General features: G+C 40.6%; 1 protein-coding gene and 1 long non-coding RNA gene across 2 annotated transcripts; one reads left to right on the top strand and one right to left on the bottom strand.

Annotated features, from left to right (window-relative positions):
• Positions 1-310: 310 nt before the first annotated feature.
• msna (moesin a) lies at positions 311-20,819 on the bottom strand. The gene is made up of 13 exons (XM_008300117.1): positions 20,696-20,819; positions 9,865-9,948; positions 8,509-8,604; positions 8,123-8,397; positions 7,927-8,010; positions 6,242-6,388; positions 6,041-6,137; positions 5,786-5,949; positions 5,516-5,646; positions 5,231-5,391; positions 5,035-5,127; positions 3,507-3,737; positions 311-2,810 (listed from the first exon to the last, which is right to left on the bottom strand). Exons 1-13 carry the CDS (start codon positions 20,705-20,707, stop codon positions 2,646-2,648), a joined length of 1,740 nt encoding a protein of 579 aa, XP_008298339.1. The 5' UTR covers positions 20,708-20,819; the 3' UTR covers positions 311-2,645.
• Positions 20,820-21,063: 244 nt separating this feature from the next.
• Positions 21,064-24,840, top strand: LOC103370923 (uncharacterized). Its single transcript, XR_520911.1, has 3 exons — positions 21,064-21,155; positions 22,782-22,859; positions 24,596-24,840. It is a non-coding gene; the product is annotated as an uncharacterized LOC103370923 (long non-coding RNA).
• Positions 24,841-25,092: the final 252 nt, after the last annotated feature.

Below are 25,092 nucleotides of genomic sequence, written 5' to 3'. Positions count from 1 at the left end.
ATAGGATGTAGTTGGGTCTGCATGGTTGTTGACTCCTCAGTGTTCAATTTATTAAAAAATATTTAAATATACTTTGTACTGGTATGTTCACTGTGACTCTTTTGTAAATTGAATAACAATGCAAGTGTACAATATTTACAGACCCTTCATTTGTCCTTCTAGATTGTTGCTATGTCACCCTGGATGACTTGGCAACAGGGACAGAGCCACCTTGTGGACGCTTGTGAGACTTCACAGAAGTTAACCTGGTTTCTACAGAAAGCAGAAAGACGAGCAACAGTTGCAAAAAAGAAAGAAAGGAAACGAGGAAGCGCTTTGATCTAACTTTTATTTATTGGTGAAAGGAAGACTTTAAGCAGCAAGATCTGATGAATAAACTGGGCAAGGCACTGTCTGTCATTTTCCAATATTAATGATGTTTCAGTCCTTTCTGTCTAAACACTGAGTAGCATCTTTTAATGAATTTGTACGATTAAATTAGGCTGCAATTGCATGATGCTTTGGGTAGAACACACTGTGCAACAATACAAACGTTACTGTCCAAGGCAAGAAAAGGAATCCATAACGGCAACGTTTTTATATTTAATGGCAAAGTATATACGCAGCAATGGGCAAATACTGTATATGAAAATGCATATTGATACAAATGGTCCTTCAGTAAAAGACATCAAAATAAAATAATCAGAAATATTTATCACTAAAATACATGTTTGTTTTTTTTGCAAAATAGTGTAAATAAATCTTTCAAACACTAATTTCTAAAAACCTATGAACAAGCAAAACCCTCCGCATGTCTCAATGCCGAAATGAAAAGTGGAACAATGGCACAAGGAAGTACGTTTAGTTCATTTTTAGGCAAATGCTTTTGGGAGGGGAGGCGTGGTTTCACATTTCCATTCATGGCATTACCACCTGCCTTCGTCAGTATAATAGAACATAAATGGAATGTCCCGCAGCGTCCGGTGTTTCACTGGTCCGACGACAGCCTCCGGGGTGTTGCTTGTTCCGTCAGCTTACTGTAACAGTAGTGAGCTGTCTAGTTAGTTAAAATACTGTCTTGAAAAATGCTGTTCCTTTTGAACAAAAAAAGTATTTCTACATTTCTATAATACAAAAATACCCTCAGAGGTGTTGCTTTTCCGGTACACCTGACATAATTTTATCACATCTGAAAAATCCCAATTACAAAATACACAAATGTAATTAAATACATACAGTATATCAAAAATGCATGCGTTGGAAAAAGCGTCCCTCGAGGACACTCTGTTTTGACTCATTTTTATAAAGGTAAACTGCTATTTTCCAGTGCATGTCTAATGAAATCATTTTATTTGAAGTATTTTACTATTTTGTAGGGAGAAACAAAAAAAAGAGTTTCAGCTTTCACCTTTGCAGATGACTTTATTGGCATTTGTTCACCAACAAAAGCCAACTTGACATGTGACAAATTACAGTGTAAGTCCTCGTGCTGTATCGGTTATATCAATGGAGAAAAAAAAAGCTGATAATCAAACGACATTCTCACTGATAAGCAGAATTTAACAATAAAAGCAGAGGGATGAAACTATTAAAAGTACAGTAAATCAACTACAAATATTCTCACCACTTGTTGAAATTGAACAGAGTTTGAGGGATCCATACGGCACTCAGTTCTGAAAAAGTGACATCCGAAAAAATTTCTGCGCATCTCAATTAGATTCGGGTAAAAATTTGAACCTCACTTCTTCAGTGTAACGTAACAGTGCTCTGAAAAACACACCAGATGTGCGTCGGGTGCTTCGTAACACGAACCTTCAGGCATGAGAAAAAGGCAAACTGCGGGTAATGCATCACAATCATGTTTCATGTCAAGCTCATTTTGTCTACAATTCAGGATTTTTCTATGCAGATTTTAGAGGACATTTATCTTTTTGTACTGAAGTCTTGTATTTGCACACTGGCTTAAAGACAAATGCAAAAAGTTCTACATGAAAATGACCTCTAATATCACATTGTGAGTGGACTGTAAATATGAAGGCCAATTCTGATTACAGTCAACTGAAAAGTAAAGAAACTAAATTAAAAAAAAAAAAAGTAATACTGCTTCATTAACTTCAGACACGTCAGAGTCATACTAGAAGTATGTAAGATTACAGCGCTACTGCTTTTAAATCTACTGGAATGCATCATGCGAGGAATAGCCCTGTCTGGAAAACCCGGAGAGCATGTGTACAGCAGAACTACGTCTACGGCACCGTTTTTGAACAGTGCCAAATTTGAACTGGTTTCTCGTCCTTTTATTTTGAAATCATGACATAAAAATGTAAAAGAAATACATAAAGAAATTAATTGTGTTTGCTCGATGTGTCATGAAACGAGGCGTGAGCCCATTACTAATATGCTACATAAACCCCTTGTGAGGACTGTACTAATAAAATACAGTATGTCCCTTTTCAACCAGTGACTTGCCTAAAATCGAAGTTAGGAATGATAACAAATGGAATTTTCCAGATCCATATTTGTACATTGTGCTGTGCTGTCGCGGCCATGTCGTGTGGTGGATCTGATTTATTTGGGTACAGAGAAAACAGCTTTGAGTGAGGCAGGACTGCAGTCCAGGCAGATTGGCCCACCTCTGTGGGCTCTGGCGATAGTGAATGCGGACATCACATGCATTCAAACTCATCGATGCGCTGTTTGGTGTTTCCTGACCGGATCTGTCTGAGGGTCTTGTACTTGTCTCGTCCTGCTTTCATGTTCTCCGCATGGATCATGTCGTTCACCGTTTTCTTGGTCTCGTCCCGAGCGTTGGCCAACTCTGAGCTCAAAGCCTGGAAACACAATCACGACATCACAGTACGACGTTACTAAACTCGGGCTGCATCATATCGGAAATACACTCAGAGTGATGAGTGTGGTTTTATAAGAGAAAAGAAATCAACCTGAAAAATGACTTTTTACGATAATGACAGTTTTCTCGTTTTGTGTCACACTTGTATCCAACATGGTTTCTAGCTTTAGATGGCATCTGCTCATCATACACAGTTTTGTGGTTCTGATTTAAATGGCCGAACAAATTAGCCGTGTGACCTCACGTGGTGGCAACAACACTGCTGACGAAGTACCCGTTAGTGGTCATCCGTTCTGCAGCCAAAACATTTTCATATGACTGACGAGGGCTGCACGATTATAACCACCCGACAATCACGACTTTTAAAAATCAACATTGAGATCATTATTACTTTAAGGCTACAAGGTGTAGCGGTTGTTAGCAAGACGGTCTCCGGTTCGCGTCCCAATGAGGACACCCGGGATCTTTCATGTCAGTCAGTGTGAAGTTTATGAAGAGATTAAGAGCACGTTAGGTTATGTCAATGATTGCTGATAGACTTTAATGCCTGTATTATTTTTGGGGGATTTTCAAATACATTCTCTGCTTTCAATATAGTCGATAAAAAGCTACTAAAAAACATACATGTGTGTCTATGGTGCGCCTTCTGATTCAGGGCTTTAACAACTGGACTTACGAGTAGATGTTTCTGCAGGCGTTCGTTCTTCTCAGCCTCGGTCATTCGCTCCTCTTCGCTGCGGTCCTTGTACGTGGCAGCAGCGGTGAACTCGGCGCTGGCCTCGGCGCTGCTCTCGTCGTTCTCGTCGTGCTCGTTCTCTGCGTTGAGCGGCTCCTGGACGTGAGCGGACAGCACTTTGTTTTTCAGCTCTTCTTTGGTCTTCTCCAGGTCGTCCTGCACCATGGTGGCCTGAGGCGACACAGAAAGACAGCGTGTTATAGTGAGAGCGCTCGCTGCAGCTAGGATCTCATTAACAGGAAGATGGTGAGGCTGGAATGTTCAATGTCCAATAGAACTCACTGAAACACTGGTTTTTAGTCTGTTTTTTTCCCCTTAGTTATGGAGTATGGAAGAGGAGTACTACAGGCACCAAATTATATAAGTATCAAGACAAAAAAAAACAGGTGGTTTTCCGGTTGAATAAAAAAAATATACAGAAGAAATTCAAAATATTTCCGAGCATTTCTTCTATGAGCTGCTTGGAATAAGAGCCATCTTTGACTAACACTGGAATGCCAGCTGAATGTTTGCCAAGAATGCAGAACATGGAAACCACTAATTAGCACGACAGTCTTTTATGAGCCAGAATATCATCATGGCTAAAAAGAATTAAACAGGATTTCCTTCACACACAGCAGCCATCAGCAACACCAACAGCATGAGTCACACTGCACTAAAAAAAAAAGTGAAAGGGCTGGGCCTTTCGTTTTTGACCAAAAAAGACATGAGGCAAGCTTTCAACCCTCCCCTCAGGCGTGCCTGTCCTGACTCTGACAGGAGGGGGAGAATGTCCCGACTTTGATCATGTGATTACGTTTGTCTGTTCGCATTAGGCTTATTTTGAAAGTCAGTTTAGCATATTACACAACACAGGTGCCACAAATTCCAATTTATGTTCAGAGCTGCCACTAAAGATAGTTTTCTTAATCGATTAAACTTATCAGAATGTTTTAGAAACCATCAGATAACAGGAAAAAAAAATGTTGGTTTCCTAAAATCCAAGTTTGAAACAGTCTCCAAATGATCAGCTTGCTCTCTCAAAGGGAAGCAATCTTCACAATGAGCACGTTTGTAAAATGACAACTAATTAACTAATTTAAAAAGTAATAATAATAATAACAAAATCCGTCAGATGGCACAAAATAATTACTACAGCAACACAGACATTAGCATTCATCTTGAGGAATATGCTAAACACAAGACATTTGACGTGAGGACCACAGCTTGGCTGTCCGTCTCACTCCTCGCCACACGGTGGCTGTAGAGCACAAGTCTCAGTTTTGGAAGGAGGCGGAAGAATAAGAAATGGAGCTGTGTTACTGTGTAGGCAACGACCTGTTAAAACACTTTTCTGAGAGACCTTTCAGTGTGATTTCAGGGTGATTCACTGATAAATGATGTGCTTTCAGGAGGACACGTTCATGTCATGAGCTCTACAGCTGAGCATTTCACAGCACACTGTCAAACAGCGAGAACTCAGACCGACCTTCTGTTGCCACTGCACGGCCTCCTCTTCCTTCTTCTTCTTTGCATCCTCCAGCAGGGAAATCTTTGAAGTCAGCTCAGCCAACTCTGTGGCCTAAAAGAACAAAAATGTTGTTTTTATTGACCTCTGATGTTGAACGTTGGTGTTTTTCAGTTTCAACATGTAAGATTAGACAAACAGTTTTAGAATATCTCACCAGGTGCTCCTGGTTCTTCATCTGGTTCTCTGACTGCTGCAGCAGGGCAATCTTGGCGTCCTCAGCGCCCCTCAGGTCGGTCTCCAGGCGTTCAGCCTCCTCCTGAGCTCGCTTTCTCTCCTGCTCCAACTCCAGGGCTCTCTGTGTTTGCTCCTCCAGCTCTGTGCAGACACAAATTCACACACAGAGAGAACCATTACAGTGAGTGCACGTGAGGAAAAAACCCAGTCAAAATTCATTACAACAGCACAACCAGGCTTTCTTGAATTCTGACAGACTATCCACCTTGCTGAGCCTTTTTCGTCTGCTCCTCGATCTGCTTTAATCTCTCCATTAATTCCTCCTTTTCCTTTTCAATCTTTTCCTTCTCCTTCTCTGCAACTTCTCTTTTCCTCTTTTCATTCTCCAGCAGGGCTCTAATGGAAACAGATTAAGGGAAGAGGTGAAGGTGTATCGGGTTACACAGCGATAACAAGCATCTGTTGAATGAACACTCGTTTATCCATCCTGACGTAAAACTCACAGTGTAGGTTTTCAGCAGCGTGTGACTCTTACCTCTCCATTTTTTTGTGATTCTTCTCCTCCCGAGCCTGAGCCTTCATCTGCTGCACTTCGATGGTGTCAGGCTTGCGGCGGCGCATATACAGCTCATGGTTGCCCATGCACAGAGCCAGGATGCGCTTGTTGATGCGAAGTCTCGGAGCGTAGAATACAAAGTCCTACAAGGGCAACATTAGAGATTTATTTTTACACAAGTGCCGTAGATATGGATGATTTCTTGAACGTGTCTGTTAGTAGAAGTTATCATACCGGTGCTTTCTTGTCAATTGGTTTAATGACAAATTTCTTGTCATTGAAGGAAATGTTCCTAATTTCACTCCAAGGAAATCCAATTTTGGGCGTCATTCTGTTGAAGAAAGCGGAAAAATAAAAACCCTTGGTCAGCTGTATTTCATGGGACAGTGATTAGCTAAAGAAAACCCATTTTGTGACTGTTGTGGAATCACTTACTTGTCATTTTGTTCATAAATGTTGAGACCCAAAGCATCCACTCCCAACCACAGTTCTGTCCCTTTCTTATTCTTGATGTTGAAGTAGTTGACTCCATACATCTCAAGGTCTTGAGCTATTTTCAGATACTCCATCATGGATTCCTCCCTGTGGGCAGATAAGAGGTGTCGTTAAAGGTGCTGTACAGGACATTTAAAACCACTGGCTGTTGTTAGAGCGCCAGCATCTCAGGTCACAACAGAGGGGCGTGTTGAGCACACCTCCCACCTCACTGCACTATCATTTATAAACAGAAAGTTTGTGTAATCGAGAGGCAACAAAAAGTAACCCAGCCACAATCATTAGCCCAGGCTACTACTGTAAAATGGATGTAATGGCTACAATGTATTGCGATAAACTCAAGTGATGCTATCTTCACCGCTCAGTGTGTGTCTGTTCCACCATGAGTCAGCAGAACAGATGTAGCAGAGAAGAGCAACAAAACAGCTGTGGAAACTCTCTTACTGAGCTAAAAAGACACAACTGCACATAAGAAAAGGTGAATAATATATAATACATAATATATTGTTTTAAAATTTGGGCTGCAAGGTGGCCATGTGGTGAGCAGCATCGCCTCGCAGCTAGAAGATCCCCGTTTCTGTTAGGACACCCAGGATCTTTCTGCGTGGAGTTTGCTTGTTCTCCCCATGCAGCGTGGGTTCTCTCCAGGTTCTCCGGCTTCCTCCCACACAGTCCAAAGACATGCTGAGGTTAATTGGTGATTCTAAATTGTCCGTCGGTGTGAATGTGAGTGTGCTTGGTTGTCTGTCTCTAAGTGTAGCCCTGTGATAGACTGGTGATCTGTCCAGTGTGTCCCCTGCCTTCGCCCTAAGTCAGCTGGGATAGACTCCAGCACCCCCATGACCCTAGTGAGGATTAAACGGTGTATAGATAATGGATGGATGGATGGATATTTGGGGCAATTGCTGAACGTTGAACTGCACTTTCCATTTGTGGTGTTGTACGTCACTCTCGTCTGACCGCCATCAGCCTGTTTATCAATGCAGGATGGGCCAACACTTACAAAGGGAGGAGCTCACATACACGACCTGGCATGCATGGCTGTAGTGGCTATCAAAACATAAAACAGAGAAGCCTAGACTACAACATACACTCAATGGTTGGGACATCATTCTCTGCTAAGGATGACATAACTCCACTACATTTTTACATAGCAAACAGTTGTCGTAATGCTGTGCACAATCTCGTATGGAATTAAGAAATATATAGCCCAAAATGCTACAGTTTGAGGCACAGGCTAGTCTATGCACTGCCTGACCTTGATCACCACCACACAGGAGTGATCTAAACACTTCGCTCAAGGTGACATGTCCCAGGGATGCGTGAAATGTACAGCAACACAGCTAAAAAAAGCCTCAGGAGAACAAGACAATTAACAAGAGAGCTAAACATTTTCAGGGTAGCACAGATATGAACCCAGTGTTTGGTAAAACCACCAAAGATCAATGCTGCAAGGCACAAACACGGTGCCATTCTAGCATAAATATACACTATCGGCATTCAAACATACACACATTTTGTAGGTTGTGTTTTGAGTTAAGAGCGTGAAAGATCCTCTTGAAACAGCATTTATGAAAAGGGGCAAATATTTAATGTGCTTGTGTGACACATGTGCGGGTGGTCACCTCATCATGCCCTTGTGTTCCTCATGCCACACTTGAATCCTCTCCTCCCACTGATCCTTGTTGAGCTTGTGTTGATCCAGAACTCTGAAAATATGAAACATCCAAGTGTCAGAGGTCATTCAGAGTCTCACAGCACACTGGATTCAAAGAGTCACATCTAAGATTAGGTTGAAATGACGATAAAAGCCTGTGTTACCTCTGAGGGAGCAGGTGTTCGCCACTCAGGTAGCCCGGTGTGTTGACTTCCTTATTGTAGTCAGCGTACTTGGCCTGCACCGCGTAGGAGGCCAGGAGGACCGCCGTCTCCGGGGGGCAGTAGATGTCATCATTCAAGATTCCCTCCTTCACCTGCAGGAAGAACAGCCGCTGTGTGGCATCCTGGATTAACTCCTCCGAAACATCCTCAGGGAAGAACTTGGCACGGAACTTAAACAGCAGCGGGCTTTCCTTCCTCACATCCTGGGCTGTCACCTAAAATAAAACGTGACATGGGCGAAGGGTTAGAGGTTGTACTTCTGTAAACAGACCAACTGAGCAGAAAGGCCAAAGAGTCTTGTAAAGGCAAAACACTGACGACTTCACCTTCTTATTGAGCTTCAGCCATGTAGAGAAACCCTTTGTATCCTGGTATTGGAGTCCAAAGTACCAAACCTCTCGGAGTCCAATGGTCTTCACAACCTGAAAACATCAAACCAGATCTATAACGGAGATGTTTCATGTTCATGTTACTTAAACAATTCAATTCAAATAACTTTAATTATCCCCTAGTGGCAATTCAATTGTGTATTTAATATAAAGACTTCAATAAAATAAACATAAAATAAAAAATAAACAAGGAGTGTTTGTTTTTTTAATTAAACACCTATTTAAATAATAAACAATATATTTAAATAATAAAGAGGCTGAATAAGGAGTGAAGCTCTGCATCAACAGCCTTCCATAGCAGCTTGTTAATGTGACATAAGGAGGAAGATATTCAGGATTTTTAGCGTTTTGGATTTTAAACCTTAATCAGGTCGTTCAGTCTCAAATTGTCACATTTTTAGAACAATTTCTGCTCAACCGTCTCTGATTTGCCTGAAATGTTTACAGCACAAGATGAATATTTAAGATATTTGTGAAACTTTTTGCTTGACATATCAAACTTTTTTTCTTTAAAAAACAACCACGTTTTCACAACTCTGAACTCATTTAACCTAATGGAGACTACGAGGCCTTACACATTCAATGTCGACACATGGTTTGTGTCAAAGAAGTCGTCTGTGTGGCTATCAGGCAGATTATCTAAAGACGGCACGCTAACTTATCAATGCTACATCCCTTCGTAGTTATTGTGCTGTGAGTAGTTAATATATAGTTGGATTTTCAGAGCTCGTATAACTATGGGCAGGTGCTCACTGATCTGCTCCGAGTCTGTTGTGATCAATTCAATACAAAATTATCAGGCTAAGGTGATTTCATTTGCTTTTGGTGCTTATTTATTACACATTTAGGCTGAGAACACTCGCGCTCGGTGCACTGTGGCCCATTTAGTTCATCTATAGATAACAGATAACAGATAATTTATAAATTGAAGAGTAGGCACTATTTCAGTCAACCAAAAGTTTTTTCTGTCAACTACTGATAACAGATGTACTGTTTTCGTCTGCTGGTTTCAGTTTCTTAAATTTTCAGCTTTTAAAACATTTCTTTAAACTAATAATCCAATTGGTAACTAATATATTAAGAAAATAATTTGCAAATTAAATGATAATGCAAAAAAACCCTTAGTTGGAGCTTGCAGTATTGCATGGTATCAGTTAAGCATTCACATAGTAGTCGTTCAACAGTTAAATAATACACAATGTTCTCAGACTTCTGCTGCCTGTAGCTTTACATATTGTCAGCTATGACCTAAGGGTTAAAAACACATTGACTAAAATAAGACGTTTTTCATACCTGGTCAAAGAGCTGCTTTCCTGTAGTATTGGGCTGAATGGCGAACTCCAGTTCAGCATCCATTGTGGTGACTCTGACGCTAATCTGAGCAACAGAGCAAATAAACAAAAAGTACCGTTAAACTCTAAATCAACAAACTGTTTGAAAACAACACTGTATTTCTTGGTACGGCGAGAACTTCGAGGACAACTAGTATTAAAAAATAGGAAAAGAATAAAAAACAGATTCATGTTTATTAAAACTCTCAGATGAATGGAAGCTCTCTGTTTTAGAGAGGATTTTTTTTTTAGCATTTCCTCCTTTTCATTCTATAGTATGCACCTCTCTTGCACAAAAAAAGCCAATGAAAGCTTCAATCAGTACTGAAATGGAATGAAATAAAAACCGCTGGATGGTTAAACTGAAAAGAACACAGTGTTTTTTATTATAATTATGTTGTATAATTCTAAACGCATTCAAAGTCAAACAACTACATCAGACAAAAATAAAATATTCTACAGGTTTGCAATAAATCTGGCTGTGCAAAAGCAGCAAAGACCCACAATAGACCATCTCTGTTAGAAAAACAAGGCAACACCACAGTCTAAACAGCTCTGTTGTGAACATTCAGCTAAGTAAAAAAAACATCATCTACTTATGTTTTATTCTGACATGTGTAGAGAAAACAGATCCCGTGCTTTTCATGTCCCGCACTGCGCATGACAAATGTGCCAATCTGGCTGTGTCTCAGTAAAGAACTTATCTACAGGAAGTAACCACATCCTCTGGTGGCTGGGCCTTGTGAGGCACGGCTGCTAAACACTGAGCTCTCATGAGAGTCCTCTACATCCTGTCATGTATCAAGAAACCTGTCAGCTGCGAAACTATCTGCTGTAGCAGAATTTAACAAGTACACCATGTAAAGGCTGGAAACTAGGCTGATTTCCTCTTCAGGTAACGCCTCATGAAACAGTAGCTCATTTAGCCTGCGGTGTTTGTATACTGCAAAAATCACATGTCAGAAGTTGAACGCATGTATTTAACCTTTAAGTCTCATTCGAAGCCCAGAGAAAAGAAAAGGGGGAGAAAAAGGATTTTGTACTTTGTAAACTGACCAAGCAGGAATTTCTCATTTTCTGTGTCCTCTTACAGATGACTAAAAGAGCAGCATGCATGTCTATTGGGAAATAACTGTGCAGGCAGAGGCCCACGCCTGCCCTGAACAACAATGGTACGCATTATTTCCCAGTTGCGGGGCTGATTAGAGTTGCGTTCTTTCCCATCCATGTCAGCAGGACCCCATTTACTGCTCAGGACACTTGCCCCTGTACCACATCCTGTCATCCCAGAGCTGTCTAGAGTCATCTAGACGCAGCAACTTCTACACTGACAGTTATGAACTTACATGAATGTTTGTTGTTTTTTTTTTTTTTAAAAAGTGTGAGTTCAGTTCATGACCACCGTGCTGGTGTGTAAGCGGTTTCATTTCCTGAGTCAGACTGGTTAATCTTGCATGAAAAAAGGAACTACGCTTAGAAATTTTCTGCCTGGTTAGGGTGTGCCTCCCATGGCCAGAATTCAAAAACACTTAGCACGCTATTATTAGCACATGCTCAGAAACACCCCTCTCAGGCCCACGTGTCAAGTTTCCATGACTTTTTCTCAACTGCTTTTTGTCACACCAAAACCGTTTTCCAAAAATAAATTCCTTACGTCTGACAACCTTTGCATTTAGAGGTACAGGTCCAATTTTGTGACGCCATTGCATTTAATAAAACGTGGCTCATTGAATGACCTGTCATGTGAAACTTTAAGAACCCTTCGCTTCAGTGACTGCCTGAAACTTGGTGTGTTTTTTTTTTTAACATTTCCATTTGCTTTATCCTTACTCATTCAGCTGTGTACTACTTTTACGATTGGCCAGATGGAAATCATAAAGGCCTTTTGTCCTTTTAGTATTGCTGATGAAGCGTTCCTGGACTGAGGTGGTCACCTACAGCACGTTATTTTCTGTAATTTCTGTTAAACATATCAGTTAAACTGTTTCGTGTAGAGCAGGGGTTCTGGAAGTCATTACTCAAAGGTTCCCCATCTGATTTTTATTCAAGGTCAGAAGTCTGGAACGATTTGCATTAACGAAATAACATTTTGTCAGCTTGGCTGTAACTTTTAAGCAACATACATTTCGGTTCAAGACAGTCAAGACATTCAGTGGGTGAAGTATCAGTCTTTGCCTACAACCAGCGCATCAGTGTGACCCCTGAACTTTGATGCGTGACTACATCACAAGCATCACACATCTCTTGTGACTGGGCCAACACAAAACCGAGGCGGATCAGACAGTTTGTCCGCATTTATTTCTGACTCAGACATCAGAAATTGTGTACTGAAGAAAACAAGACATCTTCTGTATCTGTAACTTCAGGCTGCCAGCAAATTCTCTGGTGCAACATAAATGCATGAACTTGGCAGCGACACAGAACACAACCGTTAATGTTAATGCTGTACTTTGAAATGCTACCTAACATCTACACAATTACATGCTCTCCCTGACAAAGCGAATGCGCTGCTGTTTATTTATTTAACATTTTCCAATTAAAATGTAGTTAGACTGAATGTCTAGAGTTAGCCAAAATGATTCCGATTCAACCTTTGGGGATCATGAAAAGTATTGCCCAAATTTCACAGCAAGCCATCCAATGGTTGCTGTCATCTAAGAATCGTTGTTAATCACTTCTGCTCAAAAACAACCAACGTCTGCTCTCGTACAAACTCTAACGCTGAAAACTCAAATGACAGAGAGCTTACACAGGAAATGTAAGAGACGAATGACTAACAGAATACAGAAAGCGGCATCAACCCCGTGAAAGAGAAATTGGAAGTATCAACTGCCACTTGTAGAAATTGTACACTTTTGTTTTTTGACTAGACATCCATGTACAAGCAAATATAATGATGAGTAGTGAAACATGATGGGAAACACCCCAGGTCACATAGCCAGGAAGAGGAAGCAAAACTACTGAAACCACAATTGTCGATTATGCTATAGAGCAGGTTCACGAGTTCAGAAACTTAGAAATGTTGTATACATAAGATTTTGCTTATGTGGACAGATACCTACTTGGTTTATAAGGTTCTGGGCAGTTCAGCAAATTTAAAAAAAGTGTAAAGACGCAGAGCAGTCTTGAACAGATAGTGAAAAGTACTTTTTACTAATGAGAAGTACTCTAAACAAGCATCCCTTGTATCTTTACTAAAAAATATTCACCAAACATGTGACAGAAACCACTGGACATGGATTTAAACTCACTGGGAGCATTTGACATCCCAGCATTCAGACCCGCCGCCCTTGCGTTCCCACACCAGAGTTATCTCAGCGTGCTGTTCATGACCACAATCCTTCCAACCCCAGCCAAGACAACAAAGGAGATAACGCTAAGTGGTTTTAGGATCATGAAGGAACCAAGCTGTTGACTTAACTGCAGCAGAATGCGCGTGACTGACAGTTCTTTATGGCGGCAGAGCAGCAGGAGGGCCCTCATCGCGGCGTACGATACGCCTGCTGCATTTTGCAAACCAAACCAATGGAGCGGCGCATCTCAGAGCAAGCCATACCTCTACATACTTGAAGTGTGTCTCAAGTGTGACAAAGATAACCAAAGTAACTGTACATATGACGGTTGATGAATCTGAGTCATGCGTCTGAGTCATGCCACAAGGTCAGTCGCTAAAGTCAACAAGTCCTGAACAATGAATCCTCTTGGTAACCACAGAAACTGTGCTGCTGATATCTGCTGCTACCTTGTCCACATCCTATCTGAAAGACAATGTCAGGGGCAACAAAAGAATGATCTTTCACAATTCGGTGGAACTGTTAGATTAAAATGTGAACACAAACTATTAGAAGTCTTGGTGATGTCAAACTGAGTATGAAGAGAGAAAATGTGTTGGTGTGTTCTGTGTTATCGCTTGAAGCCAACGATGGAAGTAGAAATCATGTGAAAAGACTTGTGAGCAAAACAAGAAGCATGTTTATGTCCTCCCAAGCCAATATATACATAAATTATCCTCTGTGAAAGTACAGAGTTTGCAGTGGGCAAACTGGGTGAATCCTTCTCTTGTCATACTCTGGGTACCGCCTGTCAGCCAGAGTACTCTACTGGCTTAGGGGTAGATTCAGCTGGTCATGTTTAGCGATTTTGGAACTCAGTTTTGAGGCTTAACATGTCATCATCTCTTTTATCCAGGTTAGTCTGCGGTCATGTGTTGATGCATCTTAGTGTTCACTGAGGAAACTCTAAGGCTGAGAGTTCAAACTGAGTGACAGGAAGAGGGAGGGTGGAGAAGAGGGGTGCACACACACACACGCACACACACACATACAGCGGGGAGATGGCGGCTATTCAAACTGTTTCCCGCCACCACTGTTTCTTTAAATGTCACATTGTTCAGAGTAGCAGCGGTCATGGTCATGGAGCTGCTTTGTCGTGCTCTGATGCTGCAAACAGACAACTGTCAGTGATGTAACTTGTTACCTGTTCACTAACCTGTACCTTATTAAGTAAGTTTTCCTACTTAGTGAGTGCAGTCTGATTTATCGCTACTGGCTGTTACAGCTAAATATGGAAGAAGACACAATAAAATTTGATGGATTAACATGGAGGTACAAGCACTTGTGTGACTATGTTCTTGAGTATGCATTTTCTAATACTACCAGAATACGATTCTGTGATACAGAAGACAAAGCAAGCAGAGAAGTTCCGATAAAGTTTTTTCCACCCCCAGTCTGATCTAAGTAATTTAATAATCAGTATCTTTCAATACCATTTTTTTTTTTAGATTAAAAACACACTGTAACTATGGTAAATTATCTGTAGCACATGACTGTACCAACATCTGGAGCCTCTTATTGTTTAATACTAATGGCGGCACTTCCATGTTGGTGAGTAAAAAGTATTGTGGGGGTTTAGTTAGTAAAGGGGCACCATGACAAACTCTTCTGTGCGGCTTAATGACGTCCAGCTAGCCAGCATGTAGTAAATTGTACATCAATAGAACAATTGTGTTTGGACTTCATAGTATGCATCTGTGGCTTTGCAACAAAAGCGTAAACCAAGAAAAGTGAAATGACAGTATCACTTAATCTACTATTGATTGCTATTGCAGTAAAGAGTAAATAAATTATTCAAATTTCCAGCACACATTGAGCAGTGGAGGATTGGGCTTTGGGGTTCTTTCTGATACAGATTAGTTAAAACTTGCTTTGATCCTCCTTAACTGCAAGACAATCCTCTATGACACATCATATCTGGGCAAATAAAGAGTAGAAAAATACCAGTATAAAGGGGGGGAAAAGCAATACTTTCTAATATCAATGCAGGGCTCCAGGCTGCGACCACTTTGGTTGCATTTGTGACTGTTTTTTGAGAGTGTGCGATTTGAAATTTCAGCTTTCATGATTACATCATGATGATCTTTAAGCTGTTTTGGTGTCACTGTAACCAGCGGAGGCAGCTACTGCATTACCACAGTGGTGAAAAGCAGCACCATTATAACTTCAGTGGACTGTGGTATTTACATTTAAAAATGCGGTCCTCTCATGAAATGTGGAGCTCACCTGCAATCACTGTTTTCTATGAGTGGAACATGTAGGTGCGCTCCACACTGTACAAAAAAAAAAATCACTCGGTTTCATCTCGGACAAATCTGACGCTAGAACACCCCAGTTTAACTCTTTTTAAAGTGTGTTTCGATCACACACCTGTCTGAGCACACTGCAGCCACCTAGCAGCAGCTACCACAGCCTGCAATGTGAGGCGTTTAGGGAACATCTGTAAATTGTAGCGTCTATCGATAAGCAGATGTTCGACAAGTGATTAATTGCCGTATCAATATCTCTACCACTACCTAATGCAGATTTTCATATACCTGATTGCAGGTTTCCAGCATTCCCGCAAGTTGCCAAATTGCCCCCTAAATATGACTGACTATTCAGACACACAGTGTGGAAGCTACGTGCTCTATTTGTGAGGCGTCATGATTTATAATCGTCCGAGAAGAGCCAGGCCGGCCCATCTTTTAGCAGGTCAGGAGTTCATAAATAAACTTGACTGAGGCGGGGCTGCCATAATGATCAGCAACACATTAAACTAGTCAGTGAGGAAGGACTTTTGGCTCATCAGCACATTCAGAACAGGACACAAACAAAAGGCTTTTACTAATATAAGCCACCAGCTCTTCTGTTTGCAGTCTGCAGTAATTATGTCGACTGAAGCCCTTGTAATGCTTTGCTGATGCCGTTCCTTTATAGTGTACACAGTTTGAAGTTTAATTATAAAGAGTGCCAAACATTAAAGCAAATCGAATCCATCTTCTTCACATTAAACAGCAGTGGATTACGTCCTGTACAAACGTTGAGGCTATTCAAACTAAGAAATTAACAAGTCCTTCTCTTTGATTACAGAAACTGGAATATACAAATAGAATAATAAAAGACCAACAACGAAGCACTTACTTTCAGAACTTTGATTTTCTCACAGCTTCCACACAGAAAACATGAAAACAGCAGAAGTTCTGATTGCAGTTTGTCCACCACCTCTACCTCAACACTGCTAATCTGCTCTGCTATGTGCTCCACAGACCCATTTAATCCCCTGCTTGCATACCTCCAAGTCTTTCCATTTACCATGTCTCCATAGACACACAAAAAGTTTGGTCCTCTATCGGGAAAACTACATCTGTCGGGATTTCTACATGCTGGGCCAAAACGGTAAGTTATGCTGGAGTTTTGTGTGATAATAACAGATCTCTTCTGTGAATGGAACGGTATTAGCAGTTAAAATGGAAAAGCGATTCAAAAACAGGCTGCTTGTTTGGTGTACCAAGAGTGAAATGGTGCTATTGTTCCAACAGCAAGTAGGAAATTAAGAGAACAGTGTGTTACTGTGGTTGGGGAAGGTGGAAAAATTACTTCTTTGTGGGCTGAGATTTCAGCAATTAAACTAAATATTACTTTTGTTTTTAGGGGGTTAGAGAAAATGGCCTGTTTAAAACATAATTTTGAGTAAACAAGTGGTGGTTCCTTAATAAAGCAGGCCCATAAGCCGCAAATACACACAACAGCACCAGGTAAAAACAGTAAATGCTACAATATAAATAATAATTTAGCTGCATGGGGATGTACAATAGCGCTCTAAAGGCTAAAAAAGACAGACATACAGCAAATCTGGTGCTTGTTGCAATGCTGTAATGCAATCTAAAGTGGAGCATGGCATCTGAGGACCACGCTGGGGGAAGCAGGGAGGAGTACAGCCAGACTGTGATGTGAAAGTCCATATAAGGCTGCAGGCGAGGAAATTACCAGAAAGGAACTGATGTAAGTGCAGAAACCTTGAGTCACAACATGACTTCCTTGGGAAACAGTAGCACTGCCAAGAGGCGTCCAGCAAAGGCAGAGTTTCACAATAATTACTGCTTTTGTGAAACATTAAGCTTTATAAATGTCACTTCAACATCGGACAAATAAACTGTGTTTGAAAAACTAGGGCACCAAAACGGTTAATGGAAAAACTTTGACTTTTTTCTCAAACCAAGAATCTTGTGCTCCCTGAGCCAGCGTGCTCTGGATGCGACTACGAGTCTAAAGCTGTCCCTGGGTGTACACGCAGTCTGGGAGCATTTGCTGAATCAGTTTGAGTAGCTTCCTTCTTTTATATGCCTTTGTCATCTTCACATGGCGCCACAAACTCAAGAAAGGAAACAGACTGCCAAGTGTTGCAACAATAAGTCTCACTTTGAATCAGTTATATCACCTTTCCTAGGTGCAACGATTTCTTGCCTATATACTTTGCTGCATCAGCAGAAATGAGAAACAACTACTTTTCTCCAGCTTAGATTTTAGGCTGCTCATTAAAAAACACTGGATCCCATGACGGTTTGATGAACTAGACAAAATCTTGTTGCTTCCTCTTGAACATCTACTCTGTCCACTATGAGTTTCCTGTTTTCTATCACTTTATTACCGTACAGACTACAGCCTCTTCTGCACTTTCCATTGTGATCTGATTGTGACTGCAAAACAGCTCATTTTGAGGTGTTTGAGGTCCCTCGCTGTTTCTGCAGCTGAAGCTGCTGCATCTACTGTAGGCCACTAGTCTGGTGTTGTTGAGGTTAACAGCATCCCAGCTGCACTCTGCAAACATTTGGCTCAAATACTAACGCTAAGCAAAGGACTAAAAATACATGACGAGAGCACGGCAAACATTTGCTGTGAAATATCTCAATAACGATAATGCTTATCTGCTTCGGGTGAAGTCCCCCTTGAGCTCCATTTACTACAAACACCAACCTTCAGTGACTCCGATCAATACCGTATGAGTGCTAAAATGTATTTTTAACAATAGCGTTTGTTTTCTTTTCTAAGGAAAAAAGACATGTTTGAATGACTATAACAATTTACTCAAAATAAATGCTGAATCATCTATAGTTGCCCTAATAGCATGATTTTTACTACTTTAAAGCTGACTTATTTCACAACGCTAAGAGGACTAGAGGAATTCCGTTAGTGAAGAAGAGGGTCATGAAGGCTCTTTAAGCGCACATGTTAAATGCCAGGATGCATAACATTTCGTTTTGTTGGGCTGACAGCTGGAAAAAATATCGAGGAAGTACTAGCAGAGACAATACTGCAGGAAGAGAGCAGACAGAAGACTTGGAGCCATTTGAATAGTATTATTGGTTGTGATTGAGAAATGTTCCAGGCAGTCCAGTCATAAATATATATGCTATTGTATTCAATTGTTGAGAACTCTATCACATTAGCCAAGTTACAGGGAACCAGGACTGCCTGCTGCCCAAAACAATACAGTCTTTATAACAAATCAGAACAACCCAGATAAGCATAAGCTCAAGTTGCTCCATCAAAAACCTAAGCATGATAGTGATTTAATAATGTAGTGTCTGCGACGTGACTTCTAAATGTATTTGTACGCAGATCACCTTCATCTCCTGGGTCATGAGTCACTCCTCCTGTAGCATCATGTTCCTTGGACATGTGAGTATCTGTCAGAACAAAGTCTGGATAACAGGGACGACAGACTGTACAGTTCCCATATTATCTTCCTGATTCAAGAAGCATTTCACTAAATCAATGCCCAGTATTTCAACACACACCTTCAACAGGGGAAATAGAATAGATGGGTGTGAATCAACTTTCACATTCACTATAGGCAGAGATACTGGGCGAGTCTCTTATAATCTCATTTGAATAAGACGCTAGAGCTTCTTTTCTTTGTGAAGAGCTTCAAATCTAATAAGAGAAGACACTACAGTAAAAAAATGGCTTCATATGAGCCGATCAGTTGTGATATTTTGTGATATGTCTATGAAAGAGCTTCCTTCAGACTAACGGAAAGTAGCAAAGGTGTTGATTGTACTATTTCTTTTTTCCGTCAACAGATTTCCACTACAGTGCACATTATGCGCAGCTACATACACCAAACGCTTCATTTTTATTCCTATCTATATTCTGAAGGTTCATAAAGAGGGCTTTGTTCATATATCACTTCTGGAACATTGCATTCCAAAAAAATGTGCTGAAAATTGATTTGGTTTTCTGATTGATAATAACAATATTATTAATCATAACTTTATTTTATACAGCACCTTTTAAAAACAGAGCTTGCAAAGCGCTTTACAGACATAAAGAAAGAAAAGAAGGATACTCAGGAGAGAACAGTGCACAACAGAAGGCTCGTCAGTCCAAACGTGGCCAAAGATTTTCTAAATAAAATAGTACAAAGACACTAGATAGAATAATAAAATGCTGCATCCAAGTAAAAGAAATAACAAGTGGAACAGGCTAAAAAAATTATGATAATAGTAATAATGGTAGGTAAATTAAATAAAGGGTGAAAGAGACTAAAATGACCGTAAAATACATGAAAAAAAAATCAAGTAGACAATGAAAATTTTAAAAATATATATATTTAGAAAGTGATACAAAGAGATTTTAGTAAAACAAAAAAAAAAAAGAAAAACTTTTTGGTGCTCAGATTTTTGTTCTGGATTTTTTTTTTTTTTTTTTACATATATTACCTCATTAGACGGAATTTCAGGAGACACAATAGCCAATCATTGTCTCATTATGTGCAATCATTTGGGGAGGTTTCATGAGGATACTCATTAGTTAAAAATACTCTAGTCACCTGTAGTCTCTCCTATTTAACTGTGGGTGTTTGTCCATGCAAAATCACAGCTCAGAGTGATTTTATTCGCCTTTTTTCCCCCTAATGTTGGCAGTATGGCACAAAGGATCTGAGAGCCTCCTTTATGCCAGCTCGCTGTTTGCCTCCATTTGCAGCAGATTTGGGCAGCACAGCTGGCCTCAGTGACAGTTCAAATCCCTCCTTGTTGGACAGAGAGGGAGGCCTTGGCAGGACTAGCTAGGCTGCTACTGCCAGGGCCCAGTTTCCGCTACGAAAAGCGATTCAAAGAATTATAAAAAAGCGAGATTTCTAAGGTACTAGCTTGAACCGTCCAGCTCAAAGCCTAAGAGGCCTTCAGTGGAGGGTTTGATTGAAGCCGCTCATTTTTTTTTAGTGAAGCAGCCCGGCGGGAGCGCGCACGCGTACACGCTTAACGGAAAGTACCACCGTAATCCTCGGTGAGTTTGAAAGGATGTAAAGGATTTTTTTTTCCACATTAAAATTGAAAACACCACAAAAAACGTTACTTTTAAAGCTAGCAGCATTTAGCCCAAACGCTCAGTTTGACAGAGACAAAAGGAGGAGACAGTCGGTGAGCTTTTCTTTTTTTTCTTTTTTTATGTGATAATGTGCTTTTCGAGTCTTACCGTTTTCGGCATCTTTCCTTTCGTTGTCGACAGAGAGAGAGAAAAAAAGTTGTTAAATCAGACGAGCAGCAGAAAACTTTTTTCCCATCAGAACAAACGGCGCCAACCAAACGCCCTCCCGTGTCGAGGAAACAAACGCGACTTTTTTAGCTTGACTACGACGAAGCTATTTCCAACGCTGGTGGGAGTGCTTGCTCTCTCTCCCTCCCTCTCTCTCTTTTTTTTCTTTGTTTCGCCGTAGAGTAAAATGGACTGCAGCTTGGTTTCCTGCTAACGGTACCCGTGCTTGCTGAAGAAAAAAAAAAAAAACCACACCCAGGCCGATGACAGGACAGCAGCCAGACTGAGAGAGAGGCTCCGGGCCAGAGGCAGCAGCAGACTCCGCCCGCAGCAGCCGCATCATCATGGCCGCAGCTCCCCCACCCTCAGCAACACACATACACATACAGCACAACACAGGGTGAATACCGCTCCTCTGCTCATCCAAAACTGTTAGCACACTAGACGCTACTCGTTATGTTAGAAGAAGTGATCACAGAAATGTGGGTTAGCACAAGCTGGCTATGCTGTTAAAAGCAGTGTCTGGGAGATGAAAAGCAACCACACAGATAAAACAAAGTGCTTCACACTTTAAACAGACAGAAGACAAATTAAAGGAAAAATATTGTCCCCTTGAGAGGGAAAGCTCAGTGCAAATCAATACAAAGCTGCTCAGAGGGATCACCTCTGTTCTACAATTTACATCCTGATATACAGTCAAATCCATTCATACCCTTCCATTCAAGAAAAGGCAAAAATCACAATCGTCACTCAAATAACTTGAAACTGAAAAAAGTAATAATAAATAAAAATTTCCTAAATTATAATTTAGTGAAATAAGATGTTGCTTTTGAATTGTGGTTGAAAAGAATAATTAAAAATAATAATAAAACAGTCCCGGACAAATTAGAGCACTTTGCTGATGAGCAGTGGGCCAAAATCAAAATACCTGTCAACAGGTGCAGAAGTCTGATTGAGAGTTACAGAAAACACTTGATTGCCTCAAAGGGTTGTTCAACAAAATATTAGTTTACGGGTCCCATCATGCTTGGTTGCTAAATTTGAGGGCGACTGTATCCTAAGTGGTCTCTATCAGGATGGCCGTGCCCCCATCCATACGGTGTAAGTGGTCGGCGAAAGGTGATCCATATCACATCCTAGGGCCTCCAAAGTTACCAGATCTCAACTTAGCAGAACATCTGACAGACTAAGATTTTTTTTAGTCTTTTAGTCTGACCAACAGACTAAAAAACATTTTTTTCCTCAGAGCCATAACCACTCTGAACTCCCACAAACACTGAATCGTTTCATTCCCACCACCATTCCTGTGAATCCACTGACAAACATCTCTCAGTTTGCAATATGTCACATGTACTCAGGTGTAACCTACCACAATCATGTCTCAGGTACAGCTGTTCCTCGCTGCTATTGTAAATACTCGCATTTTTATATCCATTTAATACCTATTGTCACTTTATATATATATATATATATACATCCCTCGGCTCTACAGACATCTTGTTTTTATCTTGCACAGTTTATTAATTTATCATTTATAGTTGTTCTTTGCACTGAATGGGATTGCACCCAATTTTGTTGTACTTTTATTGGTATACTGACATTAAAGGATTCTGATTCTTTTTCTGACAGAGACTTAGAACCAACTCTTCATCATCAAAATGAGGGTTTATCCTCAGAAAGAATAATGTTCATCCCTCCTGTAGTGTTCCAGAGATTTGGAAAATCAATGTCAAGTTGCACTGACGTTGTTCTGGAGGGGCACAGATGTTAGTTTTTCTATAAATTTGTCACCTATTTCATTTCCAATCTCTGCATATATTCCTTTTTATTACAAATATTGGTGTTTTATTGACCCATTTCCCACTGACATCGTGCTTGAGCCCCAGTAAACTATGAAAATGTTGAATAATCACAGGTGTCATTTTGTTTCTGCTAATATGCCACTGCAAGGATGGTCGTATACATAAAGCTTTTCAAATCATTTTCAGTGCGTCTGACTTTGGTATTTGTTTTCTTTTTGTTTCAGATGTGTATGACGTGACACTGCACCTCCACGTACAGGGAGCAGACACCGTTTTGCATGTAAAATGAATTTGACTGTGAGGTAATATCATTACAGTTTTACTTCTGTAAAGTTGAATTATATTAGGATGAGTAAGATGTGAGGTTTCAGAGGGATGTGAGACAACTAGTTGTCCAATACAGGCCAAATCTTCTGTTCCAAGAAAGTAAATAAAAAGGCAAGGGACATTATGAAACGATATGTAAAGCACAGACAATCATTAGAAACATACACAAAGTGCTCATCAATTTCAGCAATTTAGGTTATATCACCTAGGAATAATTTTTAAATAACATGTCACATTATTTTCTTGAACTCCTCACAGCATCATATACATATATGCTCTCTGCAATGTCAAAAAGAAAAGGAACATAACAGCAAGTGGTTTACACATTACTGTTACTGTGGTCTTGATGAAAGGGCGGAAAACATTCAAACCCTGCCTCAGAGCACCGTACAGTGGCAGGTCGTAGTTATTCTGAGCAGCTGTGGTTTAGAATGTTTTTTGCTAATTGCTTTTAATTTTACGGTTTTTCATCACTGTGAATTATTGTGTTTCTGAAAGTTCCAGCCTGTCAGGGCATCAAGTCCACAGATTCCCTAACTATGGAGCTAGGCTTTAGTACCTGCTCATGTTTGGTGCAGATGAACAGACTTCTCTGCTGCATCTGTAACAAAAGAAATGTGCACTCATTTCAGACTGGAGGCTTGTGTTTAAACTTTGTTGCAAAAACGACTGTAAACACTTTTTGTATGGACACATTTTTCTCCAAAACCCAGTTTCTGCTTAATTTCTGTACACATTAAGGGTTGCCAACCTGCAAGTTCCTCTTTAAAGTTAATCGTACCTTCTTAGAAACTCTGCTGCCTTTAGGGCCACAAACCCTTCTGTGACGGCTTACATGTAGATTATTCAGAAGAGCTTTGTGTTTACTGGAATCGATCGTGCTCTGTCACAGGATCAGCTGGCCTAAAATGTGTCACAAACCATTGAATCATCATAGCAGCATATTTTATCGCAAGAAACATCAAGTCAGGCCTCTCATCTTCTGTTACTTTATAACGGTTAGAGCTGATTTGTTAAACTTATTTTACAGCTGATTAAACCAAAATTTGTACCACTTTAACCTCAAAAGGTCATTGAATTTACATCAATGTTACTTTAGCACGTGGTACGAGGGGGACCTACACAATATCAGGCAGGTGATTGGCTGATTGGAGCATGGCACAAGTCAGTAATGTCATTTTATATTTTGGTTTTCAGCTAATTTTTTGCTTTTGTCGGAGTATGTGACCCATCTGTATGAAATCAGTCACATTGCACCTTGGGCTATATCCGAGATACAGCCTGAATTCCGTTAACATGTGATAAAATATTGATTTTGAGTTCATTACTTAGCTCGGTTTAGTTGTTTTCTACATGTAGGTAACATACAATAATACTCTCCACATCACTGTCAAATACCGCCAGCATGCATGAGCAGTAACACCAGATAGAAGCCGTTGAATCACTTGTGCGCAGGCGCCACAAGCAATGTGTCACCGCCAGCCAATCCTGTCCCGTGATTTACGTCATGTGGTAGTAACATGCCGTTTTTGTTTACGCGTAATAGCCCGAGGCGCAATGCCACTGATTTCATGCAGATGGGTCACAAATGTTGTTTTTCCATGTTTAAATCAGAATTTCCCAACAAAACCTACGCACAAGCAAGAGTGTAATGCTATATGTGTATGTGCAGGTGGAAATGGTGACAGTGTTCACGTTTTATGCTTAAAAGGTAGAAAAAAAGGAAGCAGCAGTGACTACATGAAGGAGTCCCCCGGAGCCTGGCTGGTGCTTTAACACTCCCAGAGGAAGCACAGCAGAGACGTCACTGCGTTTCGTCTGTTGACTCATCCCTCCACTCCCAGGGCAGGATGACCTCCCACATACTCAGCTCGCACTGAATGAGCTGCCTCCTTGGGTTGAATCAAAGGCAAGATGGTGTGTGTTTCTCCAAAATAAAGGCTCACGCTGACCAGACCGGTGAAACTGTGTCACAGTCTGTCTTCTGGCCAAACAGAGCAGCCCATTTGTAGGACGTGTCCGATCCCACTGTAGTCTAAAGGGTGTACACACAACTCATTCTAATATAATCTTTAGTAATGATTTTTAGATTAAAATCTAACTAACCACATGTTAATATTTCTGTAAAGGGGACGTTAAAAGGTTTCGTTGCAGTACACAAGAGTGAACCTCACCTACCAGAGCTCTCAGCCCTCCTGTGGAACAGAG

This window comes from Stegastes partitus, unplaced genomic scaffold (genome assembly GCF_000690725.1).
Source record: "Stegastes partitus isolate 25-593 unplaced genomic scaffold, Stegastes_partitus-1.0.2 Scaffold1500, whole genome shotgun sequence".
NCBI lineage: Eukaryota > Metazoa > Chordata > Actinopteri > Pomacentridae > Stegastes > Stegastes partitus.
This window is presented reverse-complemented; position numbering and strand designations above follow the sequence as displayed.

Bases quoted from the DNA above. Each gene is read 5' to 3' on its own strand.
- msna (XM_008300117.1), bottom strand. The intron at 6,138-6,241 runs GTAAGTGATTCC...TTTCTTCAACAG, and splicing joins ATTTATGAACAAAATGACAA to AATGACGCCCAAAATTGGAT. The intron at 2,811-3,506 runs GTAAGTCCAGTT...TTGTGTTTCCAG, and splicing joins GCCTGCAGAAACATCTACTC to GCTTTGAGCTCAGAGTTGGC.